The sequence below is a fragment of the Trichechus manatus genome, unplaced genomic scaffold (assembly GCF_000243295.1).
Source record: "Trichechus manatus latirostris isolate Lorelei unplaced genomic scaffold, TriManLat1.0 scaffold00001, whole genome shotgun sequence".
Taxonomy (NCBI): Eukaryota; Metazoa; Chordata; class Mammalia; order Sirenia; family Trichechidae; genus Trichechus; species Trichechus manatus.
In genome coordinates this window covers 9,743,477-9,760,931 of record NW_004443937.1, presented here as the reverse complement: position 1 = coordinate 9,760,931, position 17,455 = coordinate 9,743,477, and the positions used below count along the sequence as shown (strand labels likewise).

Genomic DNA, 17,455 nt, shown 5'->3' with positions numbered 1-17,455 from the left:
GAGCAAACTGCTCTGTCTGGAGTTTTGGAGAGGGGAAATGGGACGATTCACTCCCCCCATTAGGACCGGGGTTAGAGGTGCTCTCAGTTGAGTGCTGCTCTCCCCAGGAGTTCCGAAAGGCAGGGTCAGTTTGTGAGGAGGAGGAGGGACACACAGGTAGGGTCAAACGTGGGGGATGGGTCGGGACAGTGAGTGAGCTGCTTGGCGCCGGGTTGGGAGGCAGGGAATAGGAGGTGCCCCAAGATCCAGGGTAGGAGGCTCACTCCGGGGTTCCAGCCAGTGCCCCTACGTGCTGCGGCCACAGGCCTCGGAGGCTGCGGTGGAGCTCTACTCAGCCTCGGTCGGCAGGTTTCGCGGCCTCAAGTTCCAGCCGGTGGCACAGCGTCAGGCGACCCCGGAGGCACGGCCGGGCCCCGAAGCAGCCCCAGTTTGTGGCTCTGGTCGAGGGTGCCGCGTCCAGCGCCCGCAGTAGGCGCCGCAGGTCCCGCAGCAGGCGGTAGCGTGGTAGCGCGCGTAGCGGTGGGGGGATGTCGCCCTCGGGGCAGAGGCGACTGAAGTATGCAAGTAGCAGCAGCGGACGCGGGACGGCGCTGAGCAGGGCGCGCAGTGGCGCGGCGTTGGTGTCGTAGCCACGGGCCCGGCCGGGGCCCGCGCCGCTCCACAGCAGCAGCACGGTGCCCCGCTCCTGCACCACACGCGCCCATGCAGCCCACAGCCACGGCAGCGGGCCCACACGCGCCACGCGCTTCCCCTCCCACAGGTCCACGATCACGTCTCGCCCGCCGCCCAGAGCGGCGCGCAGCAGCTCAGCCAGCGCCCCCACCAGGCGCCGCTGCGCCTCGGAGTCCGCCGCGTGTAGAAGCAACACAGGCCGCCCTCGGCCGGGACCTGAGAGTGCCGGCAACAGAGGAGCAGGGGGCGGGGCTAAGGGAGAGCCCAGCCTGTCCCGTCCTGGTCCCGGGGCTACACTATAGGGTGCCCTGAGCCCCTTATAGGGCGCTGGGGATGAGTACCGAGGACAGCCCTCGCCTATTCGGTGCCTTTAGGCAAATTAGATAAAGGTGCCCCTTCCTGAGCGAAAGGCCGGGGCGTCAGGCTCGGCATGTGTAGTGCAAGCTGGATTGCGGTCCCACTCACTGCTTGCCCTAGAGTCCTGGTACAGTGAGCAACCCGCACAAAGGGGACGTTGTCCCACCTTAACCATTCCTGCCCACTAGGGGAGGCTCACCCCTTTGGGTGGCAGAGAGCTGGGTGCAGGGCAGAGGGACATGGCTCTTTGGGAAGGGACCCTGGGCAGGGGAGGGGTGGGGGGCAACTAGCCTAGAAGCTGGGCAGGTCTGAATCCCCAGGTTACCTTCAGGTGAGCTTACCCGACAGTGGGCGCCGGTGGGTGAGGACCAGAACAATGCCCAGTAGGGTGGTAAGGGCCAGCAGTGCCAGGATCAAGAGTCCCAGACGTCTATGGGAGACTGAGTCAAGCAGGGTGAGGCCAAGCAGGGCTCCTTAGTGCCCAGCCTCCCTCTTACAGGCACACGCCCACCTTCCCCTCCCATGAACTCACCATCTGGGCACAAGACGTGTTTCCAGGCAAACTGGACATCTGACCGCCACACCTGAGGGCACAGAGCCCCCCGCACCCCAGTGAGCCAGGGTATCTCCTCCTCCCAAGGGGAGTTGAATGGGGTGGGGGGTGGAGAGGGGAAGTCCCCATGGGATAGTGAACCCCTCCAAATGCAGGGTTTGTTCAGGGCCTTGCACAGAACAGGTCAAGTGTTGCAAACTCAACTGTGACAGTGCCCAAACTCATAAAGCAAACATAAAGTTGGCCAGGGGACAGTGAGGTCCTGGAGAGCACAGGCCTTGACTGAAGCAATCAGACACCACTAAGCTCCAGCCCATTGGCACTGTGCCAGAGGGTGGGCACAGGGCACCAGGTTTTCTAATTTTTCAAGAGAAGTCAGAAATTCAGTTTGTGTGTGTGTATGTGTGTATGTTTTAACATAACATCTCTCAGTATTTAAATGGTGGCAACTAATTCCAGTTTCAGACACTGTGCTGGCCAAACCAAACATTTTTGCAGACTGGATTCACCCTGTGTGCCACCTGTGGAAGAGAAGGTGCTAGCAGAGTGTGAATGAGGGTAGGATTCCTTACCAGGACACAGCTCCCTGGCCTCAGGGAGGGAAGGATGAGGTCTAGTGTCACTGGGCTTGAGCCCTGGGTCTGTAGGAACAAACAGCAGAATGACTGTCCCCACGGAGGCAAATCTGGCTCTGCCCAGCCCCTGAGTCTTTGCCCATGCTGTTCCTCTTGTCTCCCCCCACCCTCCAAATCCTACCCAGGCTTAATTTAGCCCAGGTGCCACCTTGACATAAGGTCAAGAAACCTCCCCGGGCCACTTCAGCTCCCGTTGATCTCTCTTAGATATGAACTGCTGCTGTACACACACGTATCAGTCAGGCTGTCAGGCATTCATCAAAAAAATTTACTGAGTGCTGACTCTGTGCCAAGTCCTGAGGAGTGAAGGCTGTGCAGATATTGGCCCTGTCCTCCTGCAGCTCATAAACCAGGGAGGCCAATTACATGCTGCCTTGCTCACTGTTCTGCACAACTGAAGGGGTTTCTTGTCTACTGGAAAGAATGCAAATTGTGGATCAGAAGACCTAGGTTCAGGCTTAACTACTGCTTTTGTGGTTCCTAGCTGTGTGATCTTTGCAAGGAAATAGGTTATTTCCCTTCCCTGAGCCTCAGTTTCTTCACTTGTATACCAACCCAAACCCATTGCCGTCAAGTTGATTCCGACTCATAGCAACCCTATAGGACAAAGTAGAATGGCCACACAGGGTTTCCAGGGAGCACCTAGTGGATTCGAACTGCAGACCTTTTGGTTAGCAGCTTAGCTCTTAACCACTATGCCACCAGGGTTTCCTCACTTGTATATGGGGGATAAAAACCTTCAGTTTACTGAGTTAGTGAGCACATCAAATGGGAATAAGCATGTGAAAACCCTTAATAATAAAGCCAAAAAACCAGTTGCTGTGGAATAGATCCTGACTCATGGTGACCCTATGTGTGTCAGAGCAGAACTGTGCTCCATAGAGTTTTCAATGGCTGATTCTTCCGGAAGCAGATTGCCAGGCCTTTCTTCTGAGGTGTCTCTGGGTGGACTCAAACTTCCAACCTTTCAGTTAGCTGCCAAGTATGTTAACCCTTTGCACCACTCAGAGACTCCTAATAATAAACAGTGCACTGTGTATTCATTTATTAGTAGTAGCTAATATTAGACTGTGAACTCCTTAAAGGCAGAAGAGACTGTACCACTGACTTCTCTTGTATCTCCCAGGGCCTAATACAGGGTGAGCACAGAGTAGGCACTCAATAAATGCTTGCTGAATTGAACAGAATTGATTGCCATTTGTCTACAGGTAGAAAGTAGCTCTTCCCTGTGTTCTGGGGGCTGGTTAGGGAGTTGGCCAGTCTCCATCCTTCAGGGACGCCTGCTACCCTCTATCCCCTACTCCCGTCTCAGACCCTGTTCCCCAGTCAGCTTACTGGAAGGTGCTAATGCAGTGGTTCTCAAATCATGTCTAAACTCAATAAAGGTGCTTTTTTCCCAACTCACACAAACAAATAAGCTGATGGATTTCACTCTCAGTTTTAGGTTATTCCACATGACTTTGTCTTAAATCTTAAGCATGAGTTAGCTGGTCTTAAATCTTAAGCATTTGCTACCACCTGTCTGCTTGGGAAGAAGCCCTGGTGGCACAGTAGTTAAGTGCTTGGCCACTCATCAAAAGGTCGGCAGTGTGTTCAACGAGAAGGAAAAACTAATCACTAACTTTATATGGACGGGAAAGATGCCCCAAATAAGTAAAGCTTTATTAAAAAACAAGAAGAAGGTAGGAGGTGTCACACTACCTGATCTCAGAACCTACTATACAGACATGGTAGTCAAAACAGCATGGTACTGGCATAACAACAGACACATAAACCAATGGAACAGAACTGAGAACCCAGACATAAATCCATCCACCTATGGACAGCTGACCTTCAACAAAGGACCAAAGTTTGCTGAATGGGGAAGAGATAGTCTCCTCAACAAATGGTGCTGGCAAAATTGGATATCTATCTGTAGAAAAATGAAACAGGATCCATACCTCACACCATACACAAAAACTAATTCGAAATGGAGCAAAGGTCTAAATATAAAACCTAAAACTATAAAGATTATGGGGGAAAAAATAGGGACAATGCTAGGGGCCCTAATAGATGGCATAAATAGAATACCAAACATAACTAAAAATGCACACATGGAAGAAGATTAACTAGATAAATGGGACCTCCTAAAAATTAAACACTTATTATGCTCAACAAAAGACTTCTCCAATAGGTAAAAAGAGAACCTACAGATTGGGAAAATTTTTTTGGCTACGACATATCCAACAAGGGTCTAATCTCTAAAATTTATAGAAAACTTCAACACTTCAACAAAGAAAAAGACAATCCAATTAAAAAATAGGCAAAGGATATGAACAGACACTTCACCAAAGAAGACATTCGGGCTGCTAACAAACACAGGAAGAAATGCTCGCGACCACTAGCCATTAGAGAAATGCAAATCGAAACTACAATGAGATACCATCTCACCCGACATTACTGGCACTAATAAAAAAAAACAGAAAATAACAAATATTGACGAGGTTGTGGGGAGATTGGAACTCTTATACACTGCTGGTGGGAATGTAAAATAGTACAACCACTATGAAAAACGGTCTAGCACTTCATCAAAAATCTAGAAATAGAAATACCATATGATCCAGCAATCCCACTCCTAGGTATATACCCTAAAGAAATAAAAGCCATGTGTGATGGTTAAGATTATGTGTCAACTTGGCTGGGCCATGATTCTCAGTGTTTTAATGTGATCACTCCCATGATTGAATACACTGTGAGTAGCCAGTCAGATGAAAGGGAGTCTCCTTAGGGGTGTGGCCTGCATCTGAATATAAGCAGACATTCTGGCTTTTTGCTTTGTTTCTGGATCCTGTGGCTGCCTCCTGTCATCTCATCTCTGGTTCTTGGGACTTGAGCTGTCAGTTTATCTGCTAAACTTGGGATTCGTTGATCTTCACAGCCTGTGAGTGGAGCCCTGCTTTCGGACCTACCAATCTTGGATTCGCCAGCCTCTGCAGCTACGTGAATCAGGAGAAACCTTGTGGTTTTGCCTCCCAATCTTGGAATTCGTCAACCTTCACAGCCTGTGGGCAGGGGCTCTGCTTTCCGAGCCGCCGATCTTGGGCTTGCCAGCTTCTGTGGCTGCGTGACTTGGGAGAGGCCTCTACCCTGATCCACAGACTTGGGACATTCTAGCCTCTACAATTGTGTGGGCTGTTTCCTTGATATAAATCTCTCTCTATATATATATTTATACGCTTTATTGGTTTTGCTTCTCTAGAGAACTCAGCCTAAGACACCATGATACGAAGAAACATATGCACACTCATGTTCATTGCAGCACTATTCACAATAGCAAAAAGGGGGAAGCAACCTAAGTGCCCCTAAACAGATGAATGGATTAACAAACTGTGGTACATACACACAATGGAATACTATGCAACGATAAAGGATAATGAGGAATCCATGAAACATCTCACAACATGGATGAATTTGGAGGACATTATGCTGAGTGAAATAAGTCAATTGCAAAAGAACAAATATTGTATGAGACCGCTATTATAAAGTAACAACAAAAGGTTTACATACAGGAGAAAAAAAAATTTGTTGATGGTTACCAGGAATGGGAAAGGGGAGGAGAGGAAAATTACCAAGTAGACAGTAGACACATGTTTATACTGATAAAGGGAAAGGCAATACACAATATGGGAGAAGTCAGCACAGTATGACCCAGGCAAGAGAGGACACTGAGAGGAACGCAGGAATAAAGGACAACTATAGTAACTATAGAGCCCTGGTGGTGCAGTGGTTAAGAGCTCAGCTGCTAACCAAAAGATTGGCAGTTCAAAACCACTGGGCGCTCCTTGGGGCAGTTCTACTCTGTCCTACAAGGTCGCTAGGAGTTGGAATCAACTGGAGGCAACAGGTTAAGGTAACTACTATAGCATAGACAATCCTGCAACAATAGTATTAAAACGAACAATAATTTACAAATGGATACATATATAGATATGCCAAAAGGTGAGGGAGGTGTAAGGGAGCATACTCACTGGCAGATACAGGTTTGGTAGTAGAAATTTCTAAATACATGACCACAGGTGCTCCTCATGTATTAATATAGACAGCAGAGCACACAAGTGGCACAGTCAGGGCAATCTCTTAGACACAACTAAATACCTTATAGGATGAAGTTCCCAGGCTCGAAGGCAAAAGACCACAGATTCAGGTGACATCGATGTCGACTAGCACAACATAGTTCTTAAAGACAACGTTCTACATCCTATTTTGGTGAGTAGCATCTGGGGTCTTAGAAGTTTGCAAGCGGCCATCTAAGATACAACTATTTGTCTATTCCAACCCGGAGCAAAGGAGAGTGAAAAAACCAAAGACTCAAGGACTAATGGACCATATGAATCACAGCCTACACTACCCAGAGACCAGAACTAGATGGTGCCCGGCTACCACTACCGACTACTCTGACTAGGATTACAACAGAGGGTCCCAGATAGCAGGAGAAAAATGTAGAACAGCAGATCAAATTCACAAAGAAGACCAGACTTACTAGTCTGACAGAGAATGGAGGAACTCCCAAGACTATGGCCCTAAGACACCCTTCTGACCTGGAACTGAAGCCATTCCTGGAGACCACTTTCCAGCCAGACAATAGATAATCCCACAAAATAAACAATAACACCAGAGGAATGTGCTCCTTAGAACAATCAACATTTGCCCAAAAGCAAAGATGAGAAGGGAGGAAGGGGTAGAAAATCCGGCCAAAAGGAAACGGGGAACCCAGGGTGGAAATGGGGAGAGTGCTGACACATTGTGGGGAATGAAGCCAAGGCCATGAAACACTTTATGTACAAACTATCGAATGGGAATCTAATTTGCTCTGTAAACTTTCACATAATGCACAATAAAAGGAAAAAAAAAAAAAAGGCCGGTGGTTTGAACCGACCAGTCACTCCATAGGAAGCAATCTGCTTCCATAAAGTTCACAGCCTTGGAAACACTATAAGGCAGTTTTCTAGTCTGTCCTACAGGGTTGCTAAGAGTCAGAAATGACTTGACAGCAATGGGTAATGCGGTGGGTCTGCTTGGGCGCCCTCAGAGAATGCGAAACAAACAAGCTGCAAGTGAGCATTTAAGAAAGAACTAGAAAGAGCTAGTCATGCTTAGTCAGCTTGGTGCTGTGGTTTTGAGTGTGTTTGACTGGGGGTTTTATATCACATACAAAGAAGAGTCTGCTAGTGAAACTGTTCTTAGTCCACACAATAGAGTTAAGTCTGTCAGTAGTTTATACTATTCTCCAAAGAACACACTGGCTTCCAGGGGCTCTGCCTCTGGAGTCTGAGAGCTTCTGCACAGGGGCCTTGTGAAGTAGGAGACTCTCCGTAGAGGACAGCTGGGTTTAAGAACTGCATCAACATAAAATGGGGCAGCAGTTCGGATAGGCCAGAGAACAACTGAATATGGGAGGACCCCTGCCTCTGATTAACACTGTAAGTTCAGAAACTGAAAGGTTTAGAAACTGCTCCATGGAACACCCCAGTGACAGAGAAGCCAGTTGAACAAAGGCCGATTAAGTAAATAAATTAACCAGGTGATATAAGTTAGGGATTTGGCCACCTTCACTGACCTAGGGTCTGTCTCAGTGAGGTGACAAGGAGATTGAGGCTTTGCTCTGAGCAACAGGGCCTGATTCGGGGGCCGGGGGCAAGCCCTGGCTAGGCCATACCTGGCTGACGCTGTACACGGGGGGCACCAAGCTGTTCTGCCCTGCACCTGGGTGGCTCCAGGCAGCACTGAAGGTGGCATGCGTCCTCGATGATAAGTGAAGGATCAGCTGCTGGGCCTGGGTGTCCATGCTCACATTCCAGGATGGGGCTGCCCAGGGGAGTGGGAGAGGGCATCACATGAGAGATCCCTGTTCATGGGAGGTGACAGGAGCTGGGCTACAGTGGATGGGAAGTCAGGGCAGGGCTAGGGTTGGGCTTGATCACAGTTGAGTGAAAATGAAATGTTGAGATGGGGTCCCAGCTGGTGTCACTTATTGGCTCACCAGTCCTGTGGGGGCATTCGACGTGGCTGCTGTTGCCAAAAGAGAACTGAGAAATACAGGAGTGGAAAATCAGCATGGGATGGGTCATGGGAAAGGAAGCCCAGGCATCACCCACTATCCCAACCCATCCTTCCTCTCCCACGGTTGTACCTTGAAGCAGAGGTGGGGGTGCAGGTCCACCTTCTCCAACACATACAACTGCAGTGGGAGAGGAGAGTTAGTCAGGGAGAAGGTCCCTGCGCCCCAGCCGTACCTCCCAGGTCCTGAGGGCCTGTGCTCACCCCCTCTGACTCTCGAGCCGTGGCATTGGGGAGGTCTTCACAGAAGGCGTGCCAGCCCTGCCTCTGGCAGAGGGAGGCCTCCAGCTTCAGTGGGCAGCGGAGTGTCAGGGCCATGACCATCTGACTGTGCTGGCTGTAGTCAGTAAAATGCACTGACTTCCAGAAGTCCGAGCCATCTGAGCGGGCGGCAGGTCAGAGGGTGAAGCCTAGGGAGGCCTCAGCCCTACTGCAGCCCCACCTTGCCACCCTCATGCCCAGGGCATCAGATGATATTTGTGAAAACACCCAGTGTGGTTCCTGGCCCAGCTGGGTACTCAACAATGAGCATCCCTTTTCCAGCCCCCTTGTATTACTTTTTCTATCCAGCTGTCTCCTCTCCTTCCTAGGCCTCCATTTTGACCAGATCCTCAAACTTGAAATCTTCACGTATCTGTCCTCCCGGAACGAGGAATGCCTTCCTCTCCCTTCTCTCCTTTCTAAAGCCTGAGTCCCAGCTCAGGTGCCACTTTCTATGAGACCTTCTCTGACCACTACAGCCTTCATGGTCTTCTCTCTTTCCTAAGTTCTTGCCCTACAGCCTACCTCTTAATTTTAACCCTGCCCTGTACTGCAGGCTATTTTGTGCTATTCACTGGCTGTGTTTGAGTGTCCAGTCTCTCCAACTTGAGGACAACAAGGTGTCTATAGTACTTTAGAAATCACCAAGCTTTATTTAATTCAAACCTCACAAACAATTTGAAAGTAAGGCAGGGCAAGGATCATTATTTCCATTTTACAGATGAGGAAACTGAGGCTCAGGGAAGATAAAGTGGCAGAGCTGAGATGTGAGTCCAGGTCTTGTGGCCCATTCTCTTAGGACACCACCTACTGTGTCTCATTTTCTGAATGCCTCACAGTGCCTAATACCATGTTTAATACTCTCTGACTTATTAACAGGCTGACTGGTAGACATGGTAGCTATGCCACTGCCCTTTCCCCACACTGGCTCCAGGGAAAGTGTTTGCAGGCCTTCTGGGGACCTCCTCCAACACCAGTGTGATGTGTGTGTGTGTGTGTGTGTGTGTGTGTGTGTGTGTGTGTGTGTGCGCGCGCGCGCGCGCGCGCGCGCAGAGACCGAGAGGTGTACAGGCACAAAATTGCATAGGAGCAGCACTCACAGGCTTCAGGCCAGCTCTGGAAGGGGCATTTTTTGTGCCTCACAGTGTCCTCTTGCAGGTAGGATGCCTGGGGAGATAGGGAACCAGGCAGGGAGGGTCTGGGGAGTGGCTTTTCCTATATAGCTCAGACGTAAAGCTCATTCTGCCTTTACCCGACCCTGGTGTAAGCTGTCTGAGCTGGCAGGGAACTGAGTTGGGGAGCAATGAGGAGTGCGGGGAAGGGTGGGTGGTGCTTGACATCTAGGGAAGGAACTCCAGAGAAGAGGAGAGAAATCAGCAAGTGAGGGGCTGACTCCTCTTCTGGAGAGAAGAAGCTATCCGGAGAATGAGGGAAATCTAGAAATCCACATTCTTTGATCTTTGGGCATCCCTGGCCTCCACTCTCAGCCATCCTCAAGGTGCCCAGTGCCCTGTGCTGGTCCTCACCTGGGACCGCCCAAATCCCCAACTGTCCACCCTCCTCCAGGTCTCTGCCTATACCCTCTCTTCCCTCTTTTCCCAGGTGACAAGGCTCCCTGCACCTTTCTGTATAATCCAAGGAAGTCTTAATGCTAGGTACCTCAGATGTATAAGGAGAGGAGAAGGGCTGTCATGGAGGGCTAGTGGGGAAATGGTTTTGAGGGTATATGTGGCCTTGCAGTGGCCACTCACCCCCGCTTTGACTCCCCAGAGCACACAGTGAAGGCAGCTGTCTATTCTGGACCAGGGAAAACCTGTATGTGGGTGGGGCCGAGGTTGGCATCACCCCAATAATGTTCTGTGTTCAGCAGGACCCTTCCATCTTGGATTCAGGGTGTTGCGCACAGCCAACCTGGTACCAGTCTTCCCAAGCATCTTGCTAACACCTGGTCCTTTTCAAGCCTGACTTACTGAAGATATGCTTGACCAATGGCAGTATCTGAGGGGCCTCGCAGGGGAGGCATGGACAACCCACACCATTTCCTCCGCTCACCTCTATGCACAGACAGGGCAGAAGGAATTCATAAGACAGGTCTACAGTGTGGCCCCCAGATACGATTTCCTGTTGACACAGCAGCAAAAGGAGAGAAGAAGAGATGCTTGAGAAAGGCCACAGGCACCCTGGACAAGGGCAGGAGGAAGGCAGGACCTTGGCCAACACACCCTACTTTTCCTCTGCTATGAGACTTATTTCTGCCATTGAGAAATTTTCTCTCAGGGGGCCTCTGCTCTGTAGTCTGGCCACTTGCTCTAGGTGTCTCAATATATGGGGGTGGGAGGAGACAGAGAAAGAGATAAATATTTATTGAGCACTTCCTGTGTGCCAGGCAGGTTGCTAGGTGCCAGAAGCAGTAACTCAAGTAAATCCCAGCATCGCAGTGACTTTGTGAGGTATCATCATCATTTTGTAAATGAAGAGAGCTGAGGACCCCAGGGGTATATCATTGGCCCCTGCAAATGTACCAGCTATATACAGGGGCATCTGTGAAAAGTGGAGGTTGATGTGGGATGTCAGGTCCTGGGCTGGGAGAATGGGGGACAGCCCAGAGGGCAGGAACAAAGATTGAAAGGGAGGGAAATAGAAGGATACCAAGACAGTTGTGACTAGTTTGTCATTCTCCTAGCCTCTTGCGGGAACTAAAAAGGCTTCTTAATGCTACTTAAATCACACTGAGTGTCCCTCTCCTTGGGAGTAAATACCGTATTCATTTCTCTGCTAGTCATTCATGGCGAGGTCTTGAGCAATTACATTCCCTCTCCAGGCCTTGGTCTCCCCATCTGTACAACAGGAAGACCCCCTGTGCTCTAGCACTGTGTGATCTAACTTTTTGCAGAGGGATGGCACTCCATACCTGAGTATCAAAGGGACTGCTCAGCTCTTCACACTCAAGTGCCCACTGGTGACAAAGACGCACGCTGACCTCAGGGCCTGGAGGAATGGCCACTCGAACAACTCGTGCCTCAGGCAGCAAATCAAAGGAGAACTCCGGCCCTGGGGAGAAGGAGGACTTGATGGCCTTGTCTCTTGGCCTTAGCATCTGAGTCTAGCACAGACATCACTACTTAGCAGAGCCCATCTCCCGCCACACCCATTCCTACTTATATGTCTCTGTGAGACCAGCTTCGGGAGACCTTCCTTTTCCTCTGGATCTGAAGGTTGGGTCCTTTTAGAGCGCAGCCCCTTGTGAGGGATGTGTGGGGAGGGGACAGAGATGTTATCCTTCTCAGACAGGCAACAGCTACCCAGCAGTTTCCTCTGTAAGCAGAGAACAAGGTTAGCCTTAGGCCAGGAGTCAGGAAACTTGGTGTCTTTCCTGCCTCTGGAACCTGAGGCACCACAGGCAAGTTGCTCAACGTGTTTTGACCTCAATTTCCTTAACTGTGTAATGGACAGAAGAATCTATTTCATCGCCACACTTCCCATCTCTCTCATGGCTGAAGAATAAAATGAAAGGCCAGAAGGGAAAGGGCTGTAGGGCACAGGGCTGGGCTGGAGCTGGCAGAGAGAGTACCTGGGCAGATGTTGGCAACCTGTGTCCCCTACAGAACTTCAGCCTGTAAGACTTTTTGGATTTCCGCACCAGGAAGTGGAACCAGCCCCACTGAAGGCCTGCAGGGAGAAGGAAGACACATTTACTACCCAGCCACTCTTGGCCCCCTCCCCTACCTGGAGATGTACCCCAATGTTAGATAGTAAGTCATTGTAGATAAAGGAGGAAAATGATGCCAAAGATTTTTAGTCCCAAAAGTTATAATACAATAAAAAGAGGAATAATTTCTTTAGTAGAGAAAAGGCTATATATAGCATTATTTATAATAGTGAAAAATTAGAAATTTCCAGTTCTTAAGCAGTATATTAAAAAGAACAGTTGTCGTCAAGTCAACTGCGACTCATGACAACCCCATGAGAACTGTGCTCCATAAGATTTTTTTTTAACATTTTACTGTGCTTTAGGTGAAAGTCTACAGATCAAATTAGTTTCTTCTATACAGAAATTGTTTAATTACATTGGATGCAATCCCTGCAACATGTCAGCATTCTCCTCCTTTCCATTGCGGGTTCCCCGTTTCCATTCATCTAGTTTTCCTGCCCCTTCCTGCCTTGTGATCGTTGCTTTTTGGCAGGTGTTGCCCATTTGATCTTGTTTACTTGCTTGATCTAAGGAGCACGTTCCTTACAGGTGTTATTGTTTGTTTTATAGGCCTGTCTAATATCTGGCTGAAAGGTGAACTTCGAGAGTGGCTTCAGTTCTGAGTTAAAAGGGTGTCTGTGGGCCATATTCTCTGGGGTTCCTCCAATTTGTGTCAGACCAGTAAGTCTGCTCTTTGCTCCATAGGGTTTTCAATGGCTGATTTTTTTTTTTTTTTTCATTACTGTACTTTAAATGAAGGTTTACAGAACTAGCTTTTCATTAAACAATCAGTACACATATTGTTTTGTGACATTGGTTGACAACTCCACGACATGTCAACACTCTCCCTTCTCGACCTTGGGTTCCTATTACCAGCTTTCCTGTCCCCTCCTGCCTTCTAGTCCTTGTTACTGGGCTAGTTTGCCCCTTTAGTCTCATTTTGTTTTATGGGCATGTCTAATTTTTGGCTGAAGGGTGAACCTCAGGAGTGACTTCATTACTGAGCTAAAAGGGTGTCTGGGGACCATTCTCTCAGGGTTTCTCCAGTCTCTGTCAGGCCAAGTCTGGTCTTTTTTTCGTGGGTTAGAATTTTGTTCTACATTTTTCTCCAGCTCTGTCCAGAATCCTCTGTTGTGATCCCTGTCAGAGCCGTCAGTGGTGGTAGCCAGGCACCATCTAGTCGTGCTGGACTCAGTCTGGTGGAGGCTGTGGTAGTTGTGGTCCATTAGTCCTTTGGACTAATCTTTCCCTTGTGTCTTTGGTTTTCTTCATTCTCCCTTGCTCCCAACAGGGTGAGACCAGTGGAGTATCTCAGATGGCCACTCACAAGCTTTTTAAGACCCCAGACACTACTTACCAAAGTAGAATGTAGAACATTTTATTTTATAAACTATGTTATGCCAATTGAGCTAGATGTTCTTCGAGACCATGGTCCTCGCAGCCCTCAGTTCAATGGCTGATTTTTCAGAAGTAGACCGCCAGGCCTTTCTTCCAAGATGTCTCTGTGGACTCAAAACTTCCAACCTTTGGGTTAGCAGCTGAGTGCATTAACTGTTTGTACCACCCAGAGACAAGCATTTAGTATGAACCAGGCACAGAGCTAGGCAATGAAAATATAGAGTTCAATGTTACAGAGGGTCCTACTTTACAAACAGAAAAGTAATAGTAGTAAATTCACAGAACTGAAAATTTTTAATCCCAAGAATCAGTACCAGCTGAAAAGAAAAACACCTTCACAAAATGATACAACTGAACTCATAAATATTTGAGTTGTTTCATGTTCTTTAAATCAAATAGGATGATCTAGGTTCATGCTGAGGTTGACAACAGGAGGACAAACATTTGTTCCAGTATGACAAGTCCCACTTGCTTCAGCCTAGGTACCCCCCTGTTCCCACTCCCCTACAACAGTCACATCTCCACTAAGAATGGGAGAATGGCCCCAGGGCTGTTTCTCATACCTGAAAGATCTGACATCACCCGGAGGCACAAATACCAAGCACAGTGCTGGACCTGAGCACACCAGGGCTTTGTGGAGAGAAGGAGGGCCAACCGGGTATGGCAAAGAGTATGGGCAGAGCTTCCTGTGAAAGATTAAAAGGAAATCCAGTGATATGGCCCAAGGAGGTCCCTCCTGCCTCAGACAAGCTGGACTAGGAACTGAGCTCTGCCAATGACATCCTGGAAGTGTGACCTTGGGCAAATTATGGTACTTCTTGAAGCCTCGGCTTCCTCATTCATAAAGTGGGGCTGTTGTAAAGATCAAGAAGGATAATGTGTGGGAACATGCTTTGTAAAGGAAAGCATCATAAAATATGACGGATTATTGTCTCTCTGTATTACTGATAAGAGTGAGGGACCAGTGAAGTGGGGAGCCAACATTTATTGGGTGCCTGGAGATTTACCCGTGACTCTCATTTAATCCTCCCTACAAGCACTGTCTTCATCAAACAATCATTTCTCCCACATTGCTATACTCCTCAGAACAGAGGCTCTAAGGGGGTTAAGTAAACTGCCTGAGGCCACACGTGGAGTCCTGAGTCCGTGGCAGGACAGCAATGCAAATCCAGGCTTGTCCTGATTCCAAAGCCTGTACTTTTTCCTTGATACTATACTACAAGCAGGGAACCAAAAATTAGAATGGAGGGCTTTGCTGGGGGATCTGGAACAAAAGAAGGTATGGGGAGGAGAAGTAGGGCAGGGAATGAAACTCACCAGACAAACTGTCATCCTGAAGGTACAGGGTCCAGCAGGAAAAAGAAAGGAGCAAGCTATTATTAGTAGGGATTCCGATAAGGAGCATTCTTCCTGAGGTCTTTGCTTCAAATCACCTATTTCTGAGGCCCATAAGCTAATAGCCCACGCACTCTGGTTCTTTTCTTTCCAGCTCCACCCTGCCCAGGTCCTTAGCGCACCAAGACTTTGGCTGCCCTTGGAGATGGTATAGAGGACTGCAGAGGCTGCCACCAGAGCACAGCAGGGGCTGGGAAGGTAGGAAAGGGCAAGCAGGCAGGGGAGCAGAGAGCTTGACCAGCCTGTGCTGGGTAGGTGTCTCCAACTGGCAGCGGCACCTTACCATGTGGGAGGCCAGCAGACAGCGGGTGCTCCAGCAGGGCAGGTAAGGGGAGCCAGTCCTGACAGTGGAGGCAGAGAGGTCGATGAGAAGCAGGAGGGAAGGCAGGAGCAGTGCTGCCCGTCTGGGGCACCCCATGGGCTTCTGTGGGATCAGGGTACCCAGAACATGGCTGCACGGCCTGAAGGTGGGCGGCAGGGCTTTGCTGTGCCACAGCAGCGAAGAGAGTGGTGCCAGCCAGAGCCCAGCCTTGGCCTGTCCCTGCCCCGCCCTGCCCCAGAGCTCCTCCTTGATCCTAACCAGCCGGCCAGGCTACATTCCTTCTCCTCCAAGTGGAGGGACTGAGGGACCCCGACCCCCAGAAAACACTACTACCCTCTTCAGAAAGGCGAGGGGCTCCTGCTGTGGCAGAGAAGGAGCAGGAAAGGGGCCAGCACCCTGTTGGAGAGGGGTAGCAGGCTGTACCCATTTCTTAACCCCTCCTACTCCTGAAACTGTCTGCAGATCTGACCCGCCCATTAACACACTCTTGGACTTGAGTATCCCCTGGACACGTACACTATTGTGCACTGGGTGTTGGGGATACAGAGGAAACTGAGGCGTCATCATTTAGAGTTGGGCAGAAAAAAACAAGCTCTATAAGACACACTTAAATCTCACATGCCTCCATGCCCTGACCCCACCTGGCTGACTCTCAGGACTGCTCTTCCTGCTTTCTCTCTACCCTCCAGCCAGTTCCAGCTATTCTGAGCAAACAGCTCCAGGTCAAAGGGGTCTCCAGCTGCAAGGACCCACTCATCAGTACAGCCTGCTCAGGAAGCCCCAGACTCACAGCTGAGCTAGGAGCAGAGGGAGTGGGCCCCACGCAATGACCTGGTTTCCTGTGGTTTCCGGTGCTGGAGAAAGGCTGACGAGGCTCCAGCCTTTGTGGGGACCCTCCCCATCATCCCACAGCTTCCTCCCGCATAAACGGAGCGGAGCGTTTGAGCTACTTCAGCCTTCACCTTGGTGACACATGCAGTGGAAAGCTCGGAGCACACCTACTGGGTTAAAGCATCTTGCGATTGTTATTGTCCCTCTGCGACTCAACACAGACCACCTTCACTAGCCTGACCACAGCCTTATTTAGGCCAATTCTAGTTCCCAAGTGTGAAGGTCCTATGCCATCCATTATACTAAAAATACCTTCTAGCTCTGAGTTCTTTAAAAGATAAGGATCCTTTCTGATTCTTTGTTTCCCCAATGCCTAGCAGTGGATGTTCTGAAATAGGTGCTCAGTCTCTGAATAAATGTAAATTATAACACATTTCATCTAAGTAACAGTTCATCTGTTTCACATTTCACAAAGCACTTTCATCCTCCTAACCACATTGGGAGACAGGTAAGTGAGAAATGTTTTCATTTTATAACAAGAGAAATAGGCAAGCAGAAAGGAAAGTGATTTGGTCAAAGTCTCTAGCCCAGGGAGCTCCAGTTCTACCAGCCCCTCCCAGCCCAAGTCTCTCTACATCCTTATTGCTTTCCTTCCCACTGCCTCATCTCCCTCTGCTCCTCGGAACCAAAAACAGTCTGCCTGATGCAGCACTATCTTTTGGTCTTGGAGCCCATCACCGTAAACAAATCAATAAGACCTGAAAGGAGGAAAGTGTGGTCTGGCCAGACTAAGGATGGGTTAGGGGGCCTTCCCCCAAAGTTCATGTAACCGACCGTGGTTTAGATCTACACAAATTATGAGTTGTCAGTGCCAGGGCATGAAGTGAGAAAACTGATTCCATTCTAGAATACTCCTTCTTGACCCCTTATATCCTCTGATCTGATTCTCACAGTGAAAATATTCAGTTACCTGTACTTGCTCCCTGACCCTGGTTAAGGTATGGTAGGAGAGGCAGAAGAAGAAAGAAATGGAGACAAAATAATAATAAAAAGAGGAAAAGGAAAAGGAATAACAATGAGGAAGAAAGAGGGAAAGAACAGAGAACAGACAAGGAGGTCCACGTTTTATTTATTTTCTTGCTGGATTACTTATTGTGGAACCTGTTCCAAAAAGGATTTAAGGTAAAAAGTACAACCTGGGGAAGGGGAGGGGATGTGGTCAGTATTTGCCAAACTCCTACAAG

General features: G+C 49.1%; 1 protein-coding gene across 1 annotated transcript; it reads right to left on the bottom strand.

Annotated features, from left to right (window-relative positions):
* Positions 1-331: 331 nt before the first annotated feature.
* Positions 332-15,491, bottom strand: IL17RE (interleukin 17 receptor E). The gene is made up of 16 exons (XM_023727763.1): positions 15,342-15,491; positions 14,981-14,996; positions 14,227-14,349; positions 12,146-12,243; positions 11,733-11,889; positions 11,486-11,625; positions 10,627-10,695; positions 9,675-9,741; positions 8,518-8,693; positions 8,387-8,434; positions 8,225-8,282; positions 7,913-8,061; positions 2,155-2,223; positions 1,562-1,613; positions 1,371-1,469; positions 332-888 (listed from the first exon to the last, which is right to left on the bottom strand). The coding sequence occupies exons 1-16, from the start codon at positions 15,474-15,476 to the stop codon at positions 332-334; spliced, it is 2,013 nt and encodes a 670-aa protein (XP_023583531.1). The 5' UTR covers positions 15,477-15,491.
* Between the last annotated feature and the right edge of the window lie 1,964 nt (positions 15,492-17,455).

What these genes read in the sequence shown, in the direction of transcription:
- IL17RE (XM_023727763.1), bottom strand. Translation starts at nt 15,476, where the DNA reads ATGGGGTGCCCCAGACGGGCAGCACTGCTCCTGCCTTCCCTCCTGCTT. An exon ending in GGTGATGTCAGATCTTTCAG is followed by an intron (nt 12,244 to 14,226) that starts GTATGAGAAACA and finishes TTCTCCCTGCAG; the next exon opens with GCCTTCAGTGGGGCTGGTTC. An exon ending in GGCCAGGGAGCTGTGTCCTG is followed by an intron (nt 1,614 to 2,154) that starts GTAAGGAATCCT and finishes CTGTGCCCTCAG; the next exon opens with GTGTGGCGGTCAGATGTCCA.